Source organism: Carassius gibelio, chromosome B20 (assembly GCF_023724105.1).
Source record: "Carassius gibelio isolate Cgi1373 ecotype wild population from Czech Republic chromosome B20, carGib1.2-hapl.c, whole genome shotgun sequence".
In the NCBI taxonomy this organism is placed as follows: domain Eukaryota; kingdom Metazoa; phylum Chordata; class Actinopteri; order Cypriniformes; family Cyprinidae; genus Carassius; species Carassius gibelio.
In genome coordinates, this window is record NC_068415.1 from 11,931,290 (window position 1) to 11,952,258 (window position 20,969).

Below are 20,969 nucleotides of genomic sequence, written 5' to 3' on the forward strand. Positions count from 1 at the left end.
AAATAAAGTCGATGGGCATAACTACATCCACAACTGCAGTCCACCAGAGTACATGGAAACGAATATATGAACGTTTATTTCAACGGATATTAATCTGTGTAGTACGTATTAACATTTCTATGAGATAAAACAACAACTAACTCCATGTCATGATGTAGCAAGTATAGTCCATGCTCGCGTTGTCTCCACCTCTTTGACCATCGCCTTTTCTTGCTTTTCTTATGTTTTATTTCCGTTAAAACAAAGCAGAAACTATGGCCACTGCATCCTCTTCGTCCGCCATGATTGTTTACTCTGATGTCACGTTTGTTCTCGAGGGATTTTGCGAGATTTCCCGTCTGACCTGGGAATGCTCGGGAGTCAAATCGGTTCATGTGTGATGTGTTGATATTGCTGTGTGGCTGTACACCACACACTGAACGACCAAAACTGTTAGACCCGTGATTTTTTATCACCGTGTGTGGGGTATCTCAGGTTTGGAAAATCGTCCCGTGTGAACCAGGCCTTACTTGTGAAACAAGCATTTCTTAAAGGCAAAGCGGGGAAAACAGGCAGCTTAAGTCTAGGGGTCACAGAGAGGGTGAATTTTGTTTCCACAGATCTTTTTTCGGCTCTCTTTTTGTATAAAGATTTGTACTTCTGTGTTTATTTTAGTTCAGCCTTATGTAGATTCTTTCATGAATTTAATTCAATATCCATTCATTATTTTATTCAGAATTAGTTTATTTAATTCTAACCATACACTTGGTTATTGCATGTCTCGTTTGAACAGTTGTTTTCACCCCAACATAATGTTTTTCTACTGTTTCCAGCTTAAGCTAACACATCTGATTCAGTTTGTCAAGTGCCAACCAATTAGTGTAGTTGTTAAAGCTGAGATCTAAGTTTAGGCTTGGATTGATAGGAATTCCTTTAAGGGTGCTTAAGGTTACAGGTAGATAATTACTTGGTGAACTGGAAATGTGACATAAACAATATTAAATGGTTTTCTACTAGTAGGAGCTATGTAGCCTATATCTAAAATGTAAGATTAAACTTTATAAAGAAGTACTCCTTTTGTTTTTTGTTCTCTCAGTACTTATATTCACCAAAGCTGCATTAAAATTAAACAAAATGACAGTAAATACTTAAGGCTACATAAATGTAAAGACTACATTGTTACATAATGGTGAACTTTCTATTCATAAAAAAGTTACTTGAGCTCCAAATCGGCATGATTTCTAAATTAGAATGATTTTTGAAGGATCACATGACTCTGAAAATTAAGCTGTGAAAATGTATTCACATTCAGGAAAAATTATTGTTGTAAATAATTATAAATTTGAATGTTTCACAATATTACTGTGTTACTGGGATTCTTTTTAAATGAATGGGAGACTTTTTTCAGATTCAAAAATGTTTCTCTGAATGAATCTCTGAATGTTATTTTATAAGGGAAAATTGTTATATCTAAAAGCTACGCTGTTTTCCATATCTGTGTCTTTCTTTCTATAAAGTCTTGTGCTATAAGGTCACATTTTGTCAGAGATTTGTTCCCAGAGTTCAGGTTTTCATTGCCGTGTTAGTCATCTCTGCCCTGCTCACAGTCTCCTTCGTGAAGCTCGTCACCGGTATCTGTCTCATTAGCTGCTTACATGGGATCTATCAGCTTGCGCTGCCCCCATCTGTCATACTTTGGGCTATAATTTGGCAGCTGTGTATGACTAAGCCACAGAGTTCCTTTCGGCCTTGCAGAAGCACCTGTGCTGCAATTTCCAAAATGTATTACAGCATGATTTCTGAGTGTGAACAGACAGAAAAAGAAAAGCACTCTCTCAAAGAATGGAAATACCCATGACCTCATCTACAGTGTGTGCGAGTGTGTGTTGGGGTTGGTGTGCCACCACACCCGGCGCTCTACACACCCATTCCAGCCATTGGGAGGTCAGAACTCACCGGCAGGAAGAAGATTATCTCATGTTTTCATCAGCGCATACAGAGTCTAGCACTCAAATGTGATTCATAAACTAAAAATGTCCAGTGATTTCAGCTGGATGTCTATTGTTTCATTCAACCGCCCTGTTCGGGAATACATTACTTTATTTTGCTGAAGTAATAATGCTTACTCTTGCTCTTGTGCTACATGCTGTCATCAAACAGAATATTAGGTCATTTGATATTTTTAGCTCTGTACATTCATAATTCTGAATCTTTTACGAAATGCCTGTGTCATCGTGGAGCATTGCTCTTCTCCCAGGCTTATTCTCCTGTGGTGCGTGTGGTAGATTATGTAGGTGTGTGTAGTCATTGAGCTTCAGCTCTTCCATTAAGGTTAACCCAGTGGCACCGCTGCTTTGCACCACAACCCTCGGCAGATGGTTGCCAGGAGACCAAAGAAAACTGACATTTCAGAGCTTCTCCTGTCATATGGGAACAATGCTCATCTGTAGTGCGTTATAATTTAAGCAGTGAGGCCTTGTACACATGTAGAGCCATCTGCTGTATTCATATTTCACCTGTGTGACCATGAACCCAGGTCTTATTTTTAGGTTTAGTCGTTGATACTCTTACAAGGTTAAAGCAGTTTGTTAGGGTTTTCCAGGTTAAAGGGGTCATATGATGCAATTTCAAGTTTTCCTTTCTCTTTGGAATGTTACAAGCTGTTTGTGAATAGATAAGGTCCCTATAGTTGCAAAGAGTTAAGTCTTAAACCCAAAGATATAATCTTTATAAAAGTTAAGACTTGTCTACGCCCTCCTAAAACGTCTTGTTTAAACGCCCCCACATGTATATGTCACGGTGTGGGAAGCTTTGCATAACACCGCCCAAATGTTCATGCAAAGAAAGAAGGCATAAATTTGATTATCGCTGTAGAATTGTTGCTGCTTCTGCCATGTTGTGGAGACGCTGTATTTTGTTGTGAAAGTGAAACGACTTTGTTTGGCTTTCTGAAAGAGGATAGAACTAGAAATCTGTGGTTAAGTTGTATTTACAACACTGTTCCAGAACAGTACAAACCAAATATTTTGATGTGTGCAGCGCATTTTACTGCGAACTAGGACTATTTCCTGGGAGAGTAGTTAACAATGCCAGTGTTCTGACAAATAATGCTGACTCGCAGCCTGTAACTTAAAGTTGTTGAATTGCTTTTGATCATCTCTGCTTATTGCACAGTTGTATCATACTCAGAACCATCATGATGATATCTACTCAGTCTATTTGGTTTGTCTATAGTTGTCCAGTGTTTTGCTCTCCATGGTGGTGGTGGCATGATTGATTTATGTAGTGTAATCTGCCCTTTGGCACAAGCAAGTATATGAACAGTGTTGCAGTTAAAAGCCTGCCACCCTGAACAATGGCTGGAAGTGGATAATAAAGAAATATTATTTGACCAATTTTCTTTGACCAATTGAAAATTGTCTTGCCTAGTTAAAGGAAGCAATATGTTTTTTTTTCTTGGTACTTGTTGACATAAAACATGCTGCTGACCTCTCATGAGAAAACACTTAATGTTATGATGGGTGGGTATTTCCATTCTGTTTAATTTCTGTGATGCTGTATGGTTGTTGTTGCCATCGTAAAGGGCTTTGTCCCATCCATTGCCCATCTATTTACCTCTTTCTATTTCTCCATTTTATGAATTCTGTATTATACTGTTCTCATTTTTCTGTTTCAGTTCTGCTTTAAGGGATGAGAGGAGGAAGATCAGATCACCTAATGGTCAGCACACATGCCTGATTCAGGTTCACCTTAAAGTTCACATTCATTGTGCAATTATCTATCCTCCGTTCTCTGGCTTCTCCAGCTGAGTGGCTGCCCATGTTCCCCAAGCTTCATTATTTCAGCTAAACTGCGGGTATGCTCCAGTGCTGAGCTCCGCCACTTAACCGTACCATGACCAGTCTAAAGCGTTCACAGACTGAACGCTCTGTGGGTGGCTCTGTTCCCGCCACAGATGAGTTTTATACTCGCCGTCTGCGCTTGCCCAATGGAGGCGCGCCACCCCCTCGCAGTGAAAGCACGCACTTGACTGGCACACCTGGGGTTCCCAAAATGGGCGTCCGAGCAAGGGTTGCCGACTGGCCCCCCAGGAAAGATGGCGGCAGTGGAGGAAGTGGAGGAAGTGGAGGAAGTGGAGGAGGGGGTGGAAATGGAGGTGGGGTATGGCACATTACAGTGGAGACGGATTCCCCTTCCACCACCACAGGAAGTGCCCAGAGCAACTTGTCAAGCAAGCTCGGTCACCTGATCAGCCCTCAGGACTCATCCATGCTACGGAACATTCACAACACTCTGAAGAACAAGATGCATAGCAAAGGCAAAGACAATCGCTTCCTCTCACCTGATGGGTATCTCGGGTCTCCCCGGAAGGGTATGCGGCGTATACGGCAGCGCAGCAACAGTGACATCACCATAAGTGAACTGGACGGTGATGGTAGCGAAGGCTGGTCTTTCTCAGGATGGACGCCCATGCATCGAGAGTACGGCAGTACCTCATCTATCGACAAGCATGGTGTGTCCGGCGAAAGCTTCTTTGACATGCTCAAAGGCTATCAGACTGATGCTCCGGACCAGCGCAGCCCTGCCCCTGAAAAGTTAAGCGAATTGTTGACAGTAGCTCATAAACAAACTGCCCTCGACTTGCCCGATGGACCTCTTGGTCCTCCTCGTGGCAGTCCTGCCAGTCGCCTGAAAGAAAGAGAAAAACACATGAAGAGACGTTCAAAGTCAGAGACAGGTGGAGAGTCAATATTCCGCAAGCTACGTAGCGTCAAAGCCGAAGGTGATTCGTCACGTGCGGGTTCCGACGCGGAAGACGGAAAGGCTGATGACGTGGTTCCTCCTCCTAAACCATGGGTCTGCCAGAAAGGTTTTGCTCACTTTGATGTTCAGAGTATTCTGTTTGACCTGAACGAGGCTGTGCAGAGTAGGCAAAGCGCTGTGAAGCGGAAAAACACCACCACTGGTGCCTCAGCTGCAGCCGCAGCCTCGGCCTCCAATACGTCTTCTCTCTCGTCCACACAAAGCGGGGCTTATGGCTCCCCTTGTGGAAGCCAGGAAGAGCTCAACATCAAGGACGGGCCTTCTCTAGACTCAGGGGACGACAAGAGCAACGATTTGGTCCTCAGCTGCCCTTGTTTCCGGAATGAAATTGGTGGTGAAGGAGAGAGGAACATCAGCCCTTCCAAACAGGGCAGTATCGGCAGTGGTGCCTCTAGCTCTTCCAGAGATGAAGAAGGATCCCCTGAAAGAGCTCCCAACACACATTTTAGCAATGCAGGGGTGGCTGTTCTTGAAGCCCCTAAGGATGGCAAGAGTCTCCATCATGATCGTGGAAAGAACAACATACTAGAACATGTGGACTTGGGTGCTTATTATTACAGGAAGTACTTCTATTTGAGAGGTGAGTGTTAACATTTTGCAATAATGGTACATTTGATGTCCTGGTTATATTTTTTCTGTGGAGATATTCATGTATATTAGGGTTGTGTATGGAGTGCTAGGAGTGATTAATAACTCACCCTAATGTTGTTACAAACTCGTAAGATTCCATTCTTCTTTGGAACAAAAATTACGAAATGTTTTATGAAATCCGAGAGCTTTCTGACCCTGCATAGACAGGAAAATTACAGTTGAACTTCCAATGCCACATGGACCATTTTACCAATGTCCTTACTACCTTTCTGAGCTTTAAAAAATGTCAGTTGCATAATTTCACTTTTAAAATTTTGGCAGTTTAATTCCTACCAAAATTAGGGGTGGGAATCACCAGAGGCCTCACGATAAGAAATTATCATGATACTTGTGTCACGATACAATATTATTGCAATTGTAAATATATTGCGATATTCTGCGATATATCACGGTATTACAGTGCAACTTGAACTTGTACAAAAAAGTTGTTCAGACCAATTGGGGCATTTGAAAGTAAATTACTGTTAAATTTAAATTAAGTTAAATTAAATATGTAGTCTTACATCTAGGGATGCACCGAAATGAAAATCCTTGGCTGAAACAGAAATCAAAATTCTGGATGCGCTTGGCTGAAAACCGAAAATGCTTTGTAATGATTATTTTATTAAATAATATAAAGTTATTTTGTAAAACTTTTTTAATTTAACAAAATTTTAATGATACTGAATTTAAAAAAGTACAAGCCAATAAAATAACCACACTTTTACTGAAAGTAACAATAAAACTGGACAAAATTTATATTAATATTGGTAACATTTTACAATAAGGTTAATTAGTCAACTACTTTAGTTAACAAATGAATAATTTATTAATCTTAGTTCATGTTAATGTCAACATTTACTAATTCATCATTAAAATACAGTTGTTTGTCAGATCGCATCGTGATGAGGAGAGTGAAACATGCGTGCTGAACACTGCCGGGTGGGGTACAGTGCACCATATATATTATTATAATTACATGTAGTCTATCTTTTTTGCTCGCATTTTCGGCCATTTTTCTCTTTGATAATTTTTAAAAACGTAGATGTATTTAATATTTCATTTTTAGATATGTAGTTAAATGTTGCATTAAAGTGATTATTTAATAACTTTTCAAATTGACAAATATTTATAAAAATTTATCCCACTTTTTTTTATCCCACTTTTTATCCAACTCAATTGGCAGTAGAAAAAAGAAAATCAATTTGTTAATTCTTTACAAAAGTGCAGTGTTGCATTTTTAAAAATGTGTTTAACTTGTTTAGAATAAGATCTGTACTTAATCATTTATGGAATTTGTTTATATCGCTGCTGTTTTAATGAATTTAATAAATCATTCATTGAACAATTATTAATATCCTCAGAGCACTGGAACTACTTGGGTGTCGATGAGACTCTGGGACCGGTAGCTGTCAGTATTCGTCGGGAAAAACTTGATGATCACAAAGAGCACGGCCAGCAATACAACTACAGAATCATCTTCAGAACCAGTGGGGTGAGCACTCATTCACACGGCCCAATTCCTTTGGCATATATAGTTGTTGTAGTGTCTGAATGCAACATGCTTACTCGTGCATGCACAGGGAGAATTAATTCTAAGCAGTTAGTGGTGAGTGAGATCCAGGTCTGACGCCCACTGCTATCTTATATAACATGCTAGGTGAGTTCTCTCTGCTAGTGCTCTGCACAGATCAAACTGTGCTCTGACTGGCTCATCACCATACTGCTTCTCAATCACACTGCTTTTGACAGCAGTTTTAAATGGATGGATCTCTCTAATTATAACACAAAGGCTCTTAAATGTGACCTTAGCCTTTAGCGTGATTTATAGAAACTGCTTATGATTCACTTGCATTCGGATGTGCATTCTTTGTAGCTAAGGTGACACACAGCCCAACATGGCAATCTTTGCATTGCTATTATGATATAGGCAGATGGGCAGATGTGGTTTAGCTTAGTATAACACTTTTGTCCCACTCATTACGACATCTTTTCAGGTGTTTGAGATCTCAGAATCATAATGAGCAGGTATTAAAAGACGGTAGTATGTTGGATTTTGGAGTACCAAGTACTAATTTTCGCAGAAAATCTTATAACAGTATTTAATACCCACCCTTCGAGTCACACCTGCAATTTTCAAATGTTATACAGATAATGGTTTATATATGCCTACACATATTTAAAACAATACATCTTTCATATCTTTAACCTTCTGTCTGTAGTTAACAACCTTACGGGGCTCTATTTTGGAGGATGCTGTGCCCTCCACCTCGAAGCACGGCTTGGCTCGAGGCCTGCCTCTAAAGGAGGTGTTGGAGTACCTTGTACCTGAGCTCAATGCCCACTGCCTCCGTCTCGCCCTCAACACACCAAAGGTCACAGAGCAGCTGATGAAACTGGACGAACAGGGGGTATTATGATCTTTCCTTCCCTTAAAAATGATATTCTATTATGCATGTGTGATAGTTTGGGGTGTCAATCATTTAATATTTTTTTAAAGACATTTTATTCAAATTTTGTTAAGAAAAAACAAAGTTAAGAATCATCCCCACAGAACATTGGTGATTCAGTAATTTGAATTGGATACATAAATACATACATATCAATATCTATCTGTCTGTCTGTCTGTCTATATATAGGAAGATATATATATATTTTGACAGCCCAAATAACAGAATATATATTGACTTGTATTGTTCCTGTTTTGCATGGGCTTATGCTCTTTATTTACTATATGTTCTGCAGCTTAGTTTCCAGCTGAAGGTGGGAATCATGTACTGTCAGGCCGGCCAGAGCAGCGAGGAGGAGATGTACAATAATGAGGCAGCAGGTCCCGCCCTAGAAGAGTTCCTGCAGTTGCTGGGGGAAAGGGTGCGCCTTAAGGGTTTTTCCAAGTACCGTGCCCAACTGGACACTAAAAGTAAGTCTTATCGTTTTGAAGGTTTATTTAATTGCCACTGAAGCATGAAAGGGGCTTATTGTGTGATTTAAAACCGCATGTAGCTAAAGGGGCAAAACGGCTATTGAATCTCTGGTCTCCTGTCATGTCAGTCTAGTAGTCTTTAGGGCTAGTTAATTAATTCTAACAGGATCACACTCAAATGAACCTGCAGCGTATTCTAAATACGTCCCTCCCTGTCAGTGGTTTATTGACAATTGGCGGTTGTGATTAAATGTTATCCTCTGTCTATCCTCTGGTTTGTTTCAAATTGAACCCAGTACCCTTATTCGAGACCCAGTCATGCATACCGTGCTTGGCAGCCGTGCTCCACCTCTCCCCTGAGGCCATAAGTAATATTGTCTATGATCACAAGCAAGCTTTTAATTCCATTTATCAGATTTGACATTTTACCCCTTACATTCCACCCCTCCACTGCTAGCATGGCCGAGAAGGGCGGCAGAGTTGTCAGAAAGCTTTGATCTCGGCTTGACGGATTAGGATGTGGTTTTGGAGTCAGGTGGAGTATAGAGATCAGGAAGGAGGGACTGAGGAGAAGATGAGTTTTTCACCACCATGGTCCAGAGCGACAGTATCCTGTTTGTGAACAATAGAAAAAAGGGGTCCTTTAAAAGAGCGGGAGCCATATGTTGCCCTAACAAGTCAAGGAATGTTAAATAAATGTGACCGTGTGATCAAAGGCTTTATATGGTATATCCCCTTCAGACAAAACAGAAGTCTTTTTTTTTTTTTCAATTTAACAATAGAAAAGCAGGTGGTCATATAAAAGCCATGTATGAAAGCAGGGCTCAACATTAACGCTTGTCCCGGACAAGTGGATTTTGTCCCAACCGGACAAGTAACCTGATTAAAACATCAATAACAAACAATAACTAGGGCAGCACCGAAACTTTGGTGAGAATGATTCTGATTTTATTACTTTCAGTGTAAACGGTGACTGATAACGGAAAGTGTATTGACCGTATCAAGGTCGAATCAGTTGAGTCTAGTGCAGCCTATCTGACTTACGGAAAAATCAAAACTAAGAGGCGCAACAAACACACACAAAGAAACAAACATGAACAAACATACTGTGGTAGAAAAAAAAAGATAAATATTCTATATAACACATGATAGAGCTAAGCAACATCAGAGGACCATGCACCAGCACAATAGCAAATGAGACATTGATTTTATGCAACAGTAGTTCAATAAACAATAGTTTATATTAAACGACTTACATTTTAGACACATTATTGACTGTTTTTGCAAATGAAAATAGTTCTAAGCAAAGTCACAGCAGAATAGTCGTACATCTCTGAGCAACACACACAGCAGTGTGATTCGTTACTGAATGATTCAACATTTTTTAACGAATTGGTTGAGTCAATGATTCAGTGAGCCATTCATAAAGTCACTGCATCCCAGTGTGCATACTATCCACCCTATCTGCCTTAAATAGTTTTGAAAATTACTAATATCTCACAGTGTAGGATTGATCGTCACTTGCTTTATTTATTGAATAAATTAGCCTTATTGAACGAATATGTTGAATCAGAGTATCATTACATTTTTCCAACATTTCATATTCACTGAATATAATTTTTAAAAACGAAGTAAAACATCTTATAACATTATCTATGCATTTGCAATTGTACTGTGTAAATGCATTTATGGAACCTCTTATCGTCATTAAACAGTCTGTGTAAAGAAAAGTGACAGTGACGTGACATACAGCAAAGTGTGGTGACCCATACTCAGAATTCGTTCTCTGCATTTAACACATCCAAAGTGCACACACAAAGCAGTGAACACACACACACAACGTGAACACACACCCTGAGCAGTGGGCAGCCATTTATGCTCCCTAAGTCCTGGTATTAGGTATTATTTAGGAGTCAAACTCTCTAACCACTAGGCCACGACTTCAGTGCTTGAGTGTTCACTCTGCAGTGGAAAGATGGGGTTTGTTGATACTGATTTTATTTGAATGGTAACAACCATAAACAGTCTAATTATTCTAACTGAATGTATTGATAAAATTTAAGAATTTGACGTAAATGATGACACATACATTTAGTAAGGTTAGGAAAATATTGCCCTTTATAAAGGTAAAAAGTTTCCTACCAATCAGTTTAAGGCAGATATCACAAATATGCTGATTAAATTAAGACATCATAGAGCACTATTATGAGACTAATGCTTTAGAATGGATTATTACATTTATGCCAAAAAAAGAACATGTCAAGGCTTAATGTCGAGCTCTGGAAAGGTTAACGTGAGCTTTTTCTTGCAGCGGACTCTACCGGAACACATTCTTTGTACACAGCTTTTAAAGACTATGAGATCATGTTCCATGTGTCTACAATGCTGCCCTACACGCCCAATAACAAACAGCAGGTAAGCTGTCCAATGACAAACACCACTATAAGAATCAATCTTTTTACTTTCACTGTTAAACTACCACACCACTGTTTAAATGTTTGGGGTCAGTCAGGGCTTTTTGGATGTAATAATTTTGTAACTTTTTAAACTTTCTGTTTCATGTTCAAAAATATCAGGATTTCCATAAAAATATTACAGTTTTCAACATTGCTATAACTGTTTTCAACATTGATAAATGTTTCTTGAGCACCAAATCAGTATGTTAAAAATGATATATAAATGGTCATGTGACACTTATTAATGTAGCAATGGCTGCAGAAGATAATTGTGATATTATACTGATATTGCCATCACAGGAATACACTGCATTTTAAAAATATTAAAATAAAATTGTTTTTTTTCTATTATTGTTACAATAAATGTTAGTTTTAATTGCATTTGAACGATAGTGTATACTGATCTATGCTGTTTGTGTTTCATAGCTGTTAAGGAAAAGACACATCGGAAATGACATTGTCACCATCGTGTTTCAAGAGCCTGGAGCAAAGCCCTTTAGTCCCAAGAACATCCGCTCACACTTTCAGCATGTCTTTGTGGTTGTACGAGCGCACAACCCGTGCTCCGACAACACCTGCTACAGGTGAGTGGATTGGACATTTATTTAGCTGCAAAAAATTCACACTGAATAAAGTCCAGGTGGATTTTTAAAAAATCTGGTAATTTGTAATGGAGCATTTTGCGTCAACACCACACACAATGATTTTCACACACAATGATTCTCATTGTGTGTCCACAGTAGTGCTCAGCACTGTACGATACAGCAAAACCAGTGTAGACCAGAGTAGTAATGAATCGGTTGAAAAAATTATTTTCAGAATCTTTAACTGCATCAGAGCAGTTACTGAATTGGTGTCTGACTCTTTGTAACTTTAATTCATATTTTTGTGTTGATGAATTTTCTTTTGAAACAGGAAGTTTGGGTGGGTGTTGAACTTTATAATTACATTATTACATATAATTACAAAAAAATCAATTATCAATCGGTAAACAATTCTTTTGGCATGTTTTTTTTTTCAATAGAAAAGACTGAAAGGCTGAATTTGTGTGCCTTTTTATTATTTCTTTTTTTTTAGGTGGTAGACTTGAACTAAAAGTCACAATTTTGATTTCATGACTGATTGTTCATATAACACTCATAGTCTTGTTGAGGTCGAAAGTTATTTTGTAATAAATGGCATTTACACTGTTGTGCAAAAGCTAGTTTCTTTTATTTTTTAAGAAATTAATATTTGTATTCAAAAAGTACATACTAAATTGATCCAAAGTTACAGTAAAGACATTTGTTACAATAGGCTTTAAAAACTTCAGTTTTTTTTTGTATTCAGTTATTTTTTTATAGTAATAATATTCAACAAATCTAGAGATTTACTGTATTTTTGTTCAAATAAATGCAATTCAATTATGTGAAATGATTCAATAAACATTAAAAAATCTTACATCTTACAGACCATAAACTTTTGAACAATAGTGTAAATAAAACATAAATTTAAATGATTTCATATTTTTATATTTTGTATAAATACGGAAAAGCTGATTTGATATTAATTTTCTATCTTGTTGTGACACCATAATTCATTATCTAATTGTAGAAGTGTTGTTTTTGGTTTTATTTTTGGATAAATAGATTTTCTTCCTGCCCATGGTGGGTCATGTTCTCGCTTGATGTCCTCTGGCCAGCTTATTATTCTTGTCGTACAGCACATTACCCAGGAGAGCACTGCTCTTAACCACTTCAAATGAGCTAGGCCCGCTAAATTTCCCTCATGCCTACTGGGGGCTGTTTATCAGTAGGATTTGTTGATCGGTGCATTGCTTACAGTCCAACCTTGAAAGTGCTACTATGAGTCAAAAAGAAGACAGAATGTGTGATTATCTGAACCGAACGAGCAACAAATAATGTTGATTATTGATATCTTCATTGTAAGGGCCTCACTCCTTTAATACTTTGCTCCCTCGCTCCTTTTCTCCATTGCCTGCTTTCTGTTTTCGCCTCATGAAACTAATAGAGGTTTTAATTGCTGATGGGCCTCATTGTGTGTCGTCTTAATTATACCCAGTAGGGATCCTCATTGCTGTTCAGCTCTGAAAGTACAGAAGTTACAATGGCTCGTCCTGACTGAATCTCTCTGGAACAATAAGCTAAACGGAGCACACAACAAACAAGAGGGCTGCATGTGCACCCTTGCCAACTGTCCTCTCATGAGAGGGACTGTTTGGGGGCTTGCTGCTTACACCCGACAACCCTGCTCCTCCTTCCCTGATGGGCTCCCTCCCTCTCAAAGCCCCTTCAATCGCACACAAATGATTCTTGTGAGCATGAATTTTCCTCAGCTGTGGCCACTGTATTAACCTGCTTTGGACTGTTTAGACAGGAATTGGGATGGAAGTCAGGAAGTGGATCAGGTGGGTGCATCAGGTTTCCGGTTTTTCATTTGTATGCGTTTTGCATTTGTTTATTTGTGTAAAGGTGAAACACGGGTACGAACGAAGAGTGATTAAAGGTGTTTATGTAGAGAGTTAATCATTTGTATGCCCTGCCCTCCTGTTGTTTTATTGGCTGCTGTTGAGTGTACTGAAGTGGTTAACACTGTTCACTGGAACCCTATCATTTTGGCAGACATCCTCTCAGCCACCAGTGAAGTAGCAAAGTAGATGGTAATGTTGTACAAAGCAGAAGCTGTTTATTCTTTTTTACAAACAATCCATACAGAAGTGTTGTCCTGCATTGATATTGTGACACCGCTGAGTCTACAGTGTCACAGATGTTGCTGTGAGGTTGCAGTCTGAATTAAATATGATTGAATCTACAATTTTACCCCTAAGTCAATTACAGAAAATAGATTAAAACATGGTGAAATGTGTTAAAGCTCTTTTTTTATAAAATGATGTAAATGCTGCTCACTTAAAATGAGCCCATGCTGCACTGCAAAGCTTTTTAGAATGTCTTTATAACTAATTCTCAACTCAAAATAAAACCCAAATAAGTTGTCTCTGTCTAAAATAACAGCAGCAACTAGTTTATGAGTATGTGGACAGGAAGTAGAACAAATTATTATTTTGTGCGAGCGATTTACTAACAAACAAATTATTTTTGTGCAAACAATTCACAAAAAATAGGCGAACGAATTAGTCAATAATGCACATGATTTAGTAAACCGAGGGAATTAATTAGTAAATTGTGCATGTTGTGCGGTGCTCCGTAATAAATATATTAATTATCAGACAGTTACACATTTATGCTAAACTTTTTAAAATTTAGTGTATACTACAGCTTTCGTTCGTATGGCGCCCCAGATTTTCATTTCATGATTTATAAAAAAAAAAGAAAAAAAAAAAAGAATCACTGTTTGTTAATCTGGGATTTTGGTATGGAGATAAGGTTATTGTTATAATCTTTTGGTAGTATTATATCACATTCTGAGTGTATATTAGTACTATTTTTTGTTTTCTGGTGGTGTCTGATAGAGCGTTTGGACCAGAAGCAATGGCGCATGATGTCAGAGCTAAACCCAATGTTAACATCAAACCTTGAATGTTATACCGGAAATTAGTGTATCAGATTTGGTTTGTCCTTTGAACAAGTTGAAAGTTTGTGAGAACTCTGCTTTATGCATGCGATACTTTTAACCCTGTGTATTTCTGAGTGGATCAGGGTGTTATTTGCTTGTGTGAAGGTTCTTTGGTTCTTTGCTGTGGGCAGTGGATGCTCCACCAACCCACACTCTGCGTATTTATACTTCAGATATGTAATCCAGTTTGTCTCTCCACCTAAGCCAAGGGGGTCGGCTGCAACAATAAAGTCAGCCCCGCTTGCTGTTCGTCACTGAATAACCGCTCAGTGCCTAGAAGTGGATTATGTTTGGATGGAATATGCACTGCTCTATTCTGGCTTTTGAAAAATGTTGATAACTGTTATTATCCACACTCTCATACAGAATTTGGTTTTTGTAGGCCATTGGTGAAGCACAATTGTGGGAGCTTGGACTGCTTTAACTACTTAAACATAAAACAATATAATCCAGAGATTTAAAATAATAGTAATTGCAAAAAAGAAAGTTTTGTAGGTTTTACTACTATGGTAAGTTGTGGACATTTGTTTTTTTTAAACCAAACCATGGTAAAGCCATCCTGCTCTTTGAAGTACAGGTACCATGCTTAAAAACAGATGAGATGTGTAAATGTGTTTCAAATGATACCAAGTGTGACAGAGGACTCTTGTTAGTTATGGGAAACACAACCCATTAACACTTGCAGAAGTTAAACACTTCCATTTGCTTATACTAACAACTCTTTACTCACCGCTTGGCAATTACATGCGTTAAAATAAGTTATTACAGTGTATGTTAGATGGGACAGAATCAAAATAAGCAGTTACAAAAAAAGTTCCATGATGTTTTTGTATTATATCTTTCATGGTAATACCATTATATTGTTTCAAAGCGCTAGGTATTTTCAAAGAAAAAACCATGATCATAATCCTCATTAATTACCATAGTGTACATTATTTTATGGCTCACTTCTTGTGTGAATCAGGCCAGCAACCTTCTGGTTACCATCCTTAGTCTTCACCATGTCTGTGTTATTTATCCCTGCAGCCAAAGAAAGAGAAACAATATTACTAAATTAGATATCAACAAGTTATTCGTCTCAGTCCGTACCTCAGCTAGCTGCTGGGACTGTGGGAGAGAAGTGTGCTATGATGAATTTGCAAGCTCATTTTTCTACCACACATGTACATGTTTCCCCTCATTGTTTTTACAGATGAAACCCACGCACAGACAGCAGTACTTTCTTTGGCCCCCCTCTCTCTACCACCAACTTCTGGGACTCACTGTTCTTTGTCTTCCTCTTCCCTGTATCACTGTAAGATCGAGGTAGTGGCTCTCTTCGGTCCAGCCTCATTACTGCTATGCCTGGCTAGTGGAGTATGAGTTCCAGGCATACCAGACAGAGCAGGAAGCTTTAGATGTCCATTCCAGAGGCTTAATGAAAGGAAAAAGCAGGGGAGAGATGAAGCAAGTGAGGTAGAAAATAAAAATGTGAAGGTTTTCGGAGATGTAATTGAATTCAGAAGGTTCTTCTGTAGAATATGAGGGGTCTGTCTGAGTTTCCTAGCACTGTGTGAAGTAGTGAACAGTATAATAGCCATCCATGTTGTTTTCATAATTTCCTCCTATTCCCATTTGACTAAGTATTTGATGTCCCCACTTCACACTTTGACTCTTGGTTTCATCGTTTTTATAGCAGCCGCATTGTCTTTCGTTCATGCATAAACATGAGGGCCTTTAGGGAAGTTTGAGAATGGTTTAGCAATTATCTTGAGCATGTGATGAGCAATTTGTCTCATTGTTTGAAATCTTCTCTCTTGTTTCCCCTCTATTATCTCCATCCCCTCATTCACAGCGTGGCAGTGGCTCGCTCACGAGATGTACCTGCCTTTGGACCGCCTATTCCCGAGGATGCAACATTCCCGAAATCCACTGTCTTTCGAGATTTCCTGCTAGCCAAGGTCATCAACGCTGAAAATGCAGCCCACAAGTCTGACAAGTTCCGCGCTATGGCCACTCGGACGCGACAGGAGTACTTGAGAGACCTGGCTGAACGACACGTTACAAGCACGCCTATCGATCCTTCGGGCAAATTTCCCTTTATTTCTTTGGCCCACAAGCGTAAAGAGAAGACCCGGCCATATTCTGGGGCTGAGCTGCGTAGTCCTGGGTCCATCACCTGGCCTGTTTACGCCGAGGACCATGGAGCCGGAGGAGAACTGGAGGCCCTGCTGGCCATTTCAAATGACTTTCTAGTCCTGGTGGACCCAGAAGCCAAGGCTGTTGTCTTCAACTGCGCTGTCAGAGATGTCATTGGTTGGACGCTGGGGAGCCCTGCTTCCATGAAGATCTACTATGAACGTGGAGAAAACATCTCTCTACGCTCCATTAATAACAACACAGAAGACTTCCGTGAGGTTATCAAACGTTTAGAGGTAAGTTTGGAATTGCATGACGGTATCATGACAAAGGGTGGGTGATATGACCAAAATTTTGCGATATGACTCACGATACAAGTAATTTATTTCAAAGTAATTATATAAATCACAATATAATTATTGGTTATGAATAAGGACTTTATGATATCAAAATTTTGATATGGAATAAAAAAAAATATTTTTTGTCACTAGTGTCAATATCACAAAAAAACTAATACTAGCCTTAAAATAGCAAAAAAAAAAAACTAATGACAAGTAAGCCGATTAAAAGAGAATAACAAACTAATTACAAACAATAGGGCAAAAAAAACTACAATCTAGCAAATAAGTAAGTAAATAAATGAAATGCTACATACATTGTATGAAATAATCATATGTATAAAACACTGTGTAAATATATTTTTTTTCTTCTTATTTTTACAAAATTGATTTAGTCAAGAGCAGTGAGAGATTTTCTCTCTTATGTTGTTTGATTAACGTGAATGACAGACAGCAGGAATATTAGACTGTTGTCACTTTAAGAGCTTTCTGTATCCAATATACTGTTACACATATTTTCTTTTTCAGCTGTTTGCTTTCACTCAAGTTCACTTATGTAGCTCAAAGAATTTTTGTTTTTTATGGCCGTGTTGTTTATGATTCATTGTGTATTAATGGGGAATATGAGAGCCTTTGCGTAACTGTGCAGTGGCTTGAATGTACTCCTGATTTGGCCCCCTGCCCATTATGTCACTCTTCAAGTGCAGGAGCTGTTGCCATGGTAACTAGTACTCGCGAATTGAATGCTCATGATCACCATCACAGTCATGAAACATGTTAGCAGAGCTTTCTTTATACATTCTGAGGGAAGTAAAACCTTGATCCTAATTTGCTGTAATGTATAAAAACTTGTGATAGACATTTCCATTCCGCTTTGTCAATTTTTCATTTATCCCTAATGAAGTAAATATGTTTCTAAATTGCATAAAATTGCTTTAGAGGCCAGAAAGAAATGCCAGACAAGTCATATCAATCTTTTATTTCACTCTTTTCTCTCAGCACCTCACTAAAGGCTGTGAGACCTCTGAGATGACCTTGAGGAGGAACGGCCTGGGCCAGCTTGGTTTTCACGTTAACTACGAAGGCATCGTGGCAGAGGTGGAGCCGTATGGCTATGCCTGGCAAGCAGGGCTGAGACAAGGCAGCCGGCTGGTTGAAATTTGCAAGGTGGCTGTGGCAACACTTTCACACGAGCAAATGATCGATCTGCTTCGCACCTCCGTAACTGTGAAAGTTGTCATCATACCGCCCCACGAGGATGCCACACCTCGCAGGTAGGTCTAAGTATCAGTTAATGTTTTGATTTCGTTAATTCTTGAATGAATCCAGGTAAATAAGTAAGCCTTAATTATTTTTGTCAGGTAAAAAAGTAAACCACTTGTTCCAAGTTTTGTAATAAGACAACAGTACAAAACATTGCACCTTTGTGCCCACACATGCAAACCGAAATAGATGAGATCCGCCTTCCCAGTCTAGGCTTGCCTGCAGGCACCATGCCAACTTGAAGGTTATAATAATCATGGTCTACAAATCATCAGAGACACCGGATTTTTATTTGCGTTCACTGTGTTCTTTTTAACAGTTTTGTGGTGCATTATTATCTTTCAAAAACTTCCCCTTTTCATTTTTTTCATCAGTTTATATTTTTGTCCAAACTAAAAATGGACACTCCTCTATATGTCCTCTGGGTTTAAAACTGTATTGAGCCACTAAAAGGGTACGGTATGAGCCTGCCGATTTATTCTATCTTGACATAAAAGCTCCATGCACAGGCACATATTTGTGGCCGGTTGTATATTTATTCCAAGTTGGTATGTGCCATTGAGAATTAAATGTAGAATGCCTTCATTTTACATTTAAAATTACTTAAAATTAGTTTAATTTGTCATTTCAGTTTTGAGAAATGTTAATACAGGGTCCCCGCGGGTCCTTAAAAAGTCTTGAAATGTCTTAAATACAATTTTCGATTTTTAAGGTCTGAAAATGTCTTGAATCCTGGAATTTTCCATATGAATGTCTTAAATTTCATGTGGGATCTTAAATTTCATGTCCGACTCGTCATTTTTATTTATTTTTTCAACCGCAATTTGACCAGCGTAACATTTGGGGGCAGCACTTCGTGGGTGCAACCTGCATCATTCCATAGGTGACATACGAGTAAGTGATTGATGAACGCGTTGCGATGATGGTTCGCCACCACGGCAGTTTGCGAAATCGCAAGCATGGGCAAAGACGATAAAGCTGTGGACAAGACCACGATTGTCAGGTCTCGCTATCTTGGTTCTCAGTTTTTGAGCCCCTCAACGGCAGAAGACTTGCTGTAGCACTTTAAGGTAAGACTCTAAAAGTATCATTTAAAACTATTTGAATATGTTAAAATGCTTCATGTGTTTTTGTTATTTCCTAATGAATATTTGGGACAATATATAGATGCGTCACAATTCTTGGATTGATTTAAATTTTTCCGAATGCATTGTGAATTGATTCTGAGCTTAGTTTTTGCACATTGCGCTCTAGGCTAGTTTTTAACCGAGCACTCAAATGCTCACGACGAAGAGCGCTCGTGCGTTCTGCTGAGTCTGATTATGTAATTGATATATTGCTTTTATGACGCGAGATTAATGTAAATGCCCCACTGCAAACACCCTTGTACTTCGCTTCAACCTTTTCGAACTTTATTAACTATTATTTTATAGTAGGTTCAAGTGGTGTGTGTAAGGCATATAAATCATGCAGTGGCATCTGCTGTTAAAAACTAAACTAAGAATTGATTCGAGAGAGAATCGCGATGCATTCAGAAAAATTGGAATCGATCCAGAATAATTTCTCGATTCAAAATGCATCGATATGTTGTCCCAGCCAATCAGTTAAAAAAATGTTGTGGGTGGGTGACATCTAGGCATAGGACTACTGCATTATGGATGGAAGGCAGTGCTGTAAATAACATTATTATATAAAGCATTCAATATGCATTATGCTTCTTGCATTTTTTTTATGTGAAAAGTAAAATTGAATTGAATTAAATAATGTAGCCCAGTTCATAGTTAGACTCCAAATATCTGTTTTGTGCTTCTCAATTTTAGGTTAACAACGTTGACACTGAACCCTATCACATAGGCCCAATTTGTGAGCATTCACTATTATGGCTTAACTTGTTTCTCAAACATTTTTTCTTTCAAATCAAGGACCACTTAGTCAAAAAAAAAAAAAAAAAAAACTTGACATATTTGGCTTAATGATCATCCCTAATGCATGTAAAAATGTAGGCCATTTTAGTCTTCTGAAACCATGGCTAACTTCACCTGCTAATAATGTGCATGATTAGAAAACAAGTCATGAGAAGTGAATTGGAAATGTTCAACGGTGTCACAGTCCATGTCAGTCATTTTGGTTGATGACTTTTGCTCACAGACCCTCCCTGGTAATCTGGCATACCTCCATTGGTCCCCAGACCACAGTTTGAGAATCACTACTTTAGACAAACCATCTAATCTAGTGTTCCTGTAGCTCAACTGGTAGAGCACTGATCTAGCAAGCAAGCAAGTTTGGGGGTTCAATTCCCCGGGAACACATGATATGTAAAAATTGATAGCCTGAATGCACTGTAAATCGCTTTGGATAAAAGCGTCTGCTAAATGCATAAATTTAATCTGAGTGAACATGAATGAAAATGTTATCATTCTTGAGGTGGACTTTGTTTTGATCTTATTTTTTTATAATTTCAGGAGGGCACCAAGGAACTTAATTTAAGGAACATGCTTTCTGTGTCAATGGATGTATCCACAGTAAATTGGAAAGTCATGGATCTCCTACAACTGGAACATGCAATAAATTTCTGATCCTGATCTTTCCTACAATTGTCTGTCATTCATTAGGTCTATGCATAGATTATTGAATGTGCTTGCATTTATCTGTGTCTGAAATGACATAGAAAACACTAATCAGACCCTGAACAACATTTTCTTGGGGGAGAACCCCCAAACCCAGCTCAAGGCTATTAGGCAGCAACATTTAACCATAATTTAGATCAAGTATGATGAAATGGCTTTTGTAATGTCCTGGGGCTGTCTTCCACGTCTTTTTCAAACTGCTATGAGGGGCCAGAATTTAGAAATTACCTGAAGTACC

The 20,969-nt window shown here is 38.6% G+C and overlaps 1 protein-coding gene and 1 long non-coding RNA gene across 10 annotated transcripts in view; both read left to right on the plus strand.

Annotated features, from left to right (window-relative positions):
- LOC127983776 (signal-induced proliferation-associated 1-like protein 1) overlaps nt 1-20,969 on the plus strand; it is a 78,270-nt gene that overhangs the window by 39,563 nt on the left and 17,738 nt on the right. For all 9 annotated transcript variants that reach the window (XM_052586071.1, XM_052586072.1, XM_052586066.1 and 6 more), the window contains 8 exons: nt 3,656-5,383; nt 6,798-6,928; nt 7,656-7,844; nt 8,179-8,353; nt 10,668-10,771; nt 11,239-11,396; nt 16,220-16,799; nt 17,841-18,115. In XM_052586071.1, coding sequence (XP_052442031.1) covers nt 3,874-5,383; nt 6,798-6,928; nt 7,656-7,844; nt 8,179-8,353; nt 10,668-10,771; nt 11,239-11,396; nt 16,220-16,799; nt 17,841-18,115 — 3,122 coding nt within the window. In that variant the 5' untranslated portion in view covers nt 3,656-3,873. The remainder of the gene's footprint in view (nt 1-3,655; nt 5,384-6,797; nt 6,929-7,655; nt 7,845-8,178; nt 8,354-10,667; nt 10,772-11,238; nt 11,397-16,219; nt 16,800-17,840; nt 18,116-20,969) is intronic.
- On the plus strand, nt 18,747-20,698 carry LOC127983778 (uncharacterized). The gene is made up of 2 exons (XR_008160500.1): nt 18,747-19,174; nt 20,567-20,698. It is a non-coding gene; the product is annotated as an uncharacterized LOC127983778 (long non-coding RNA).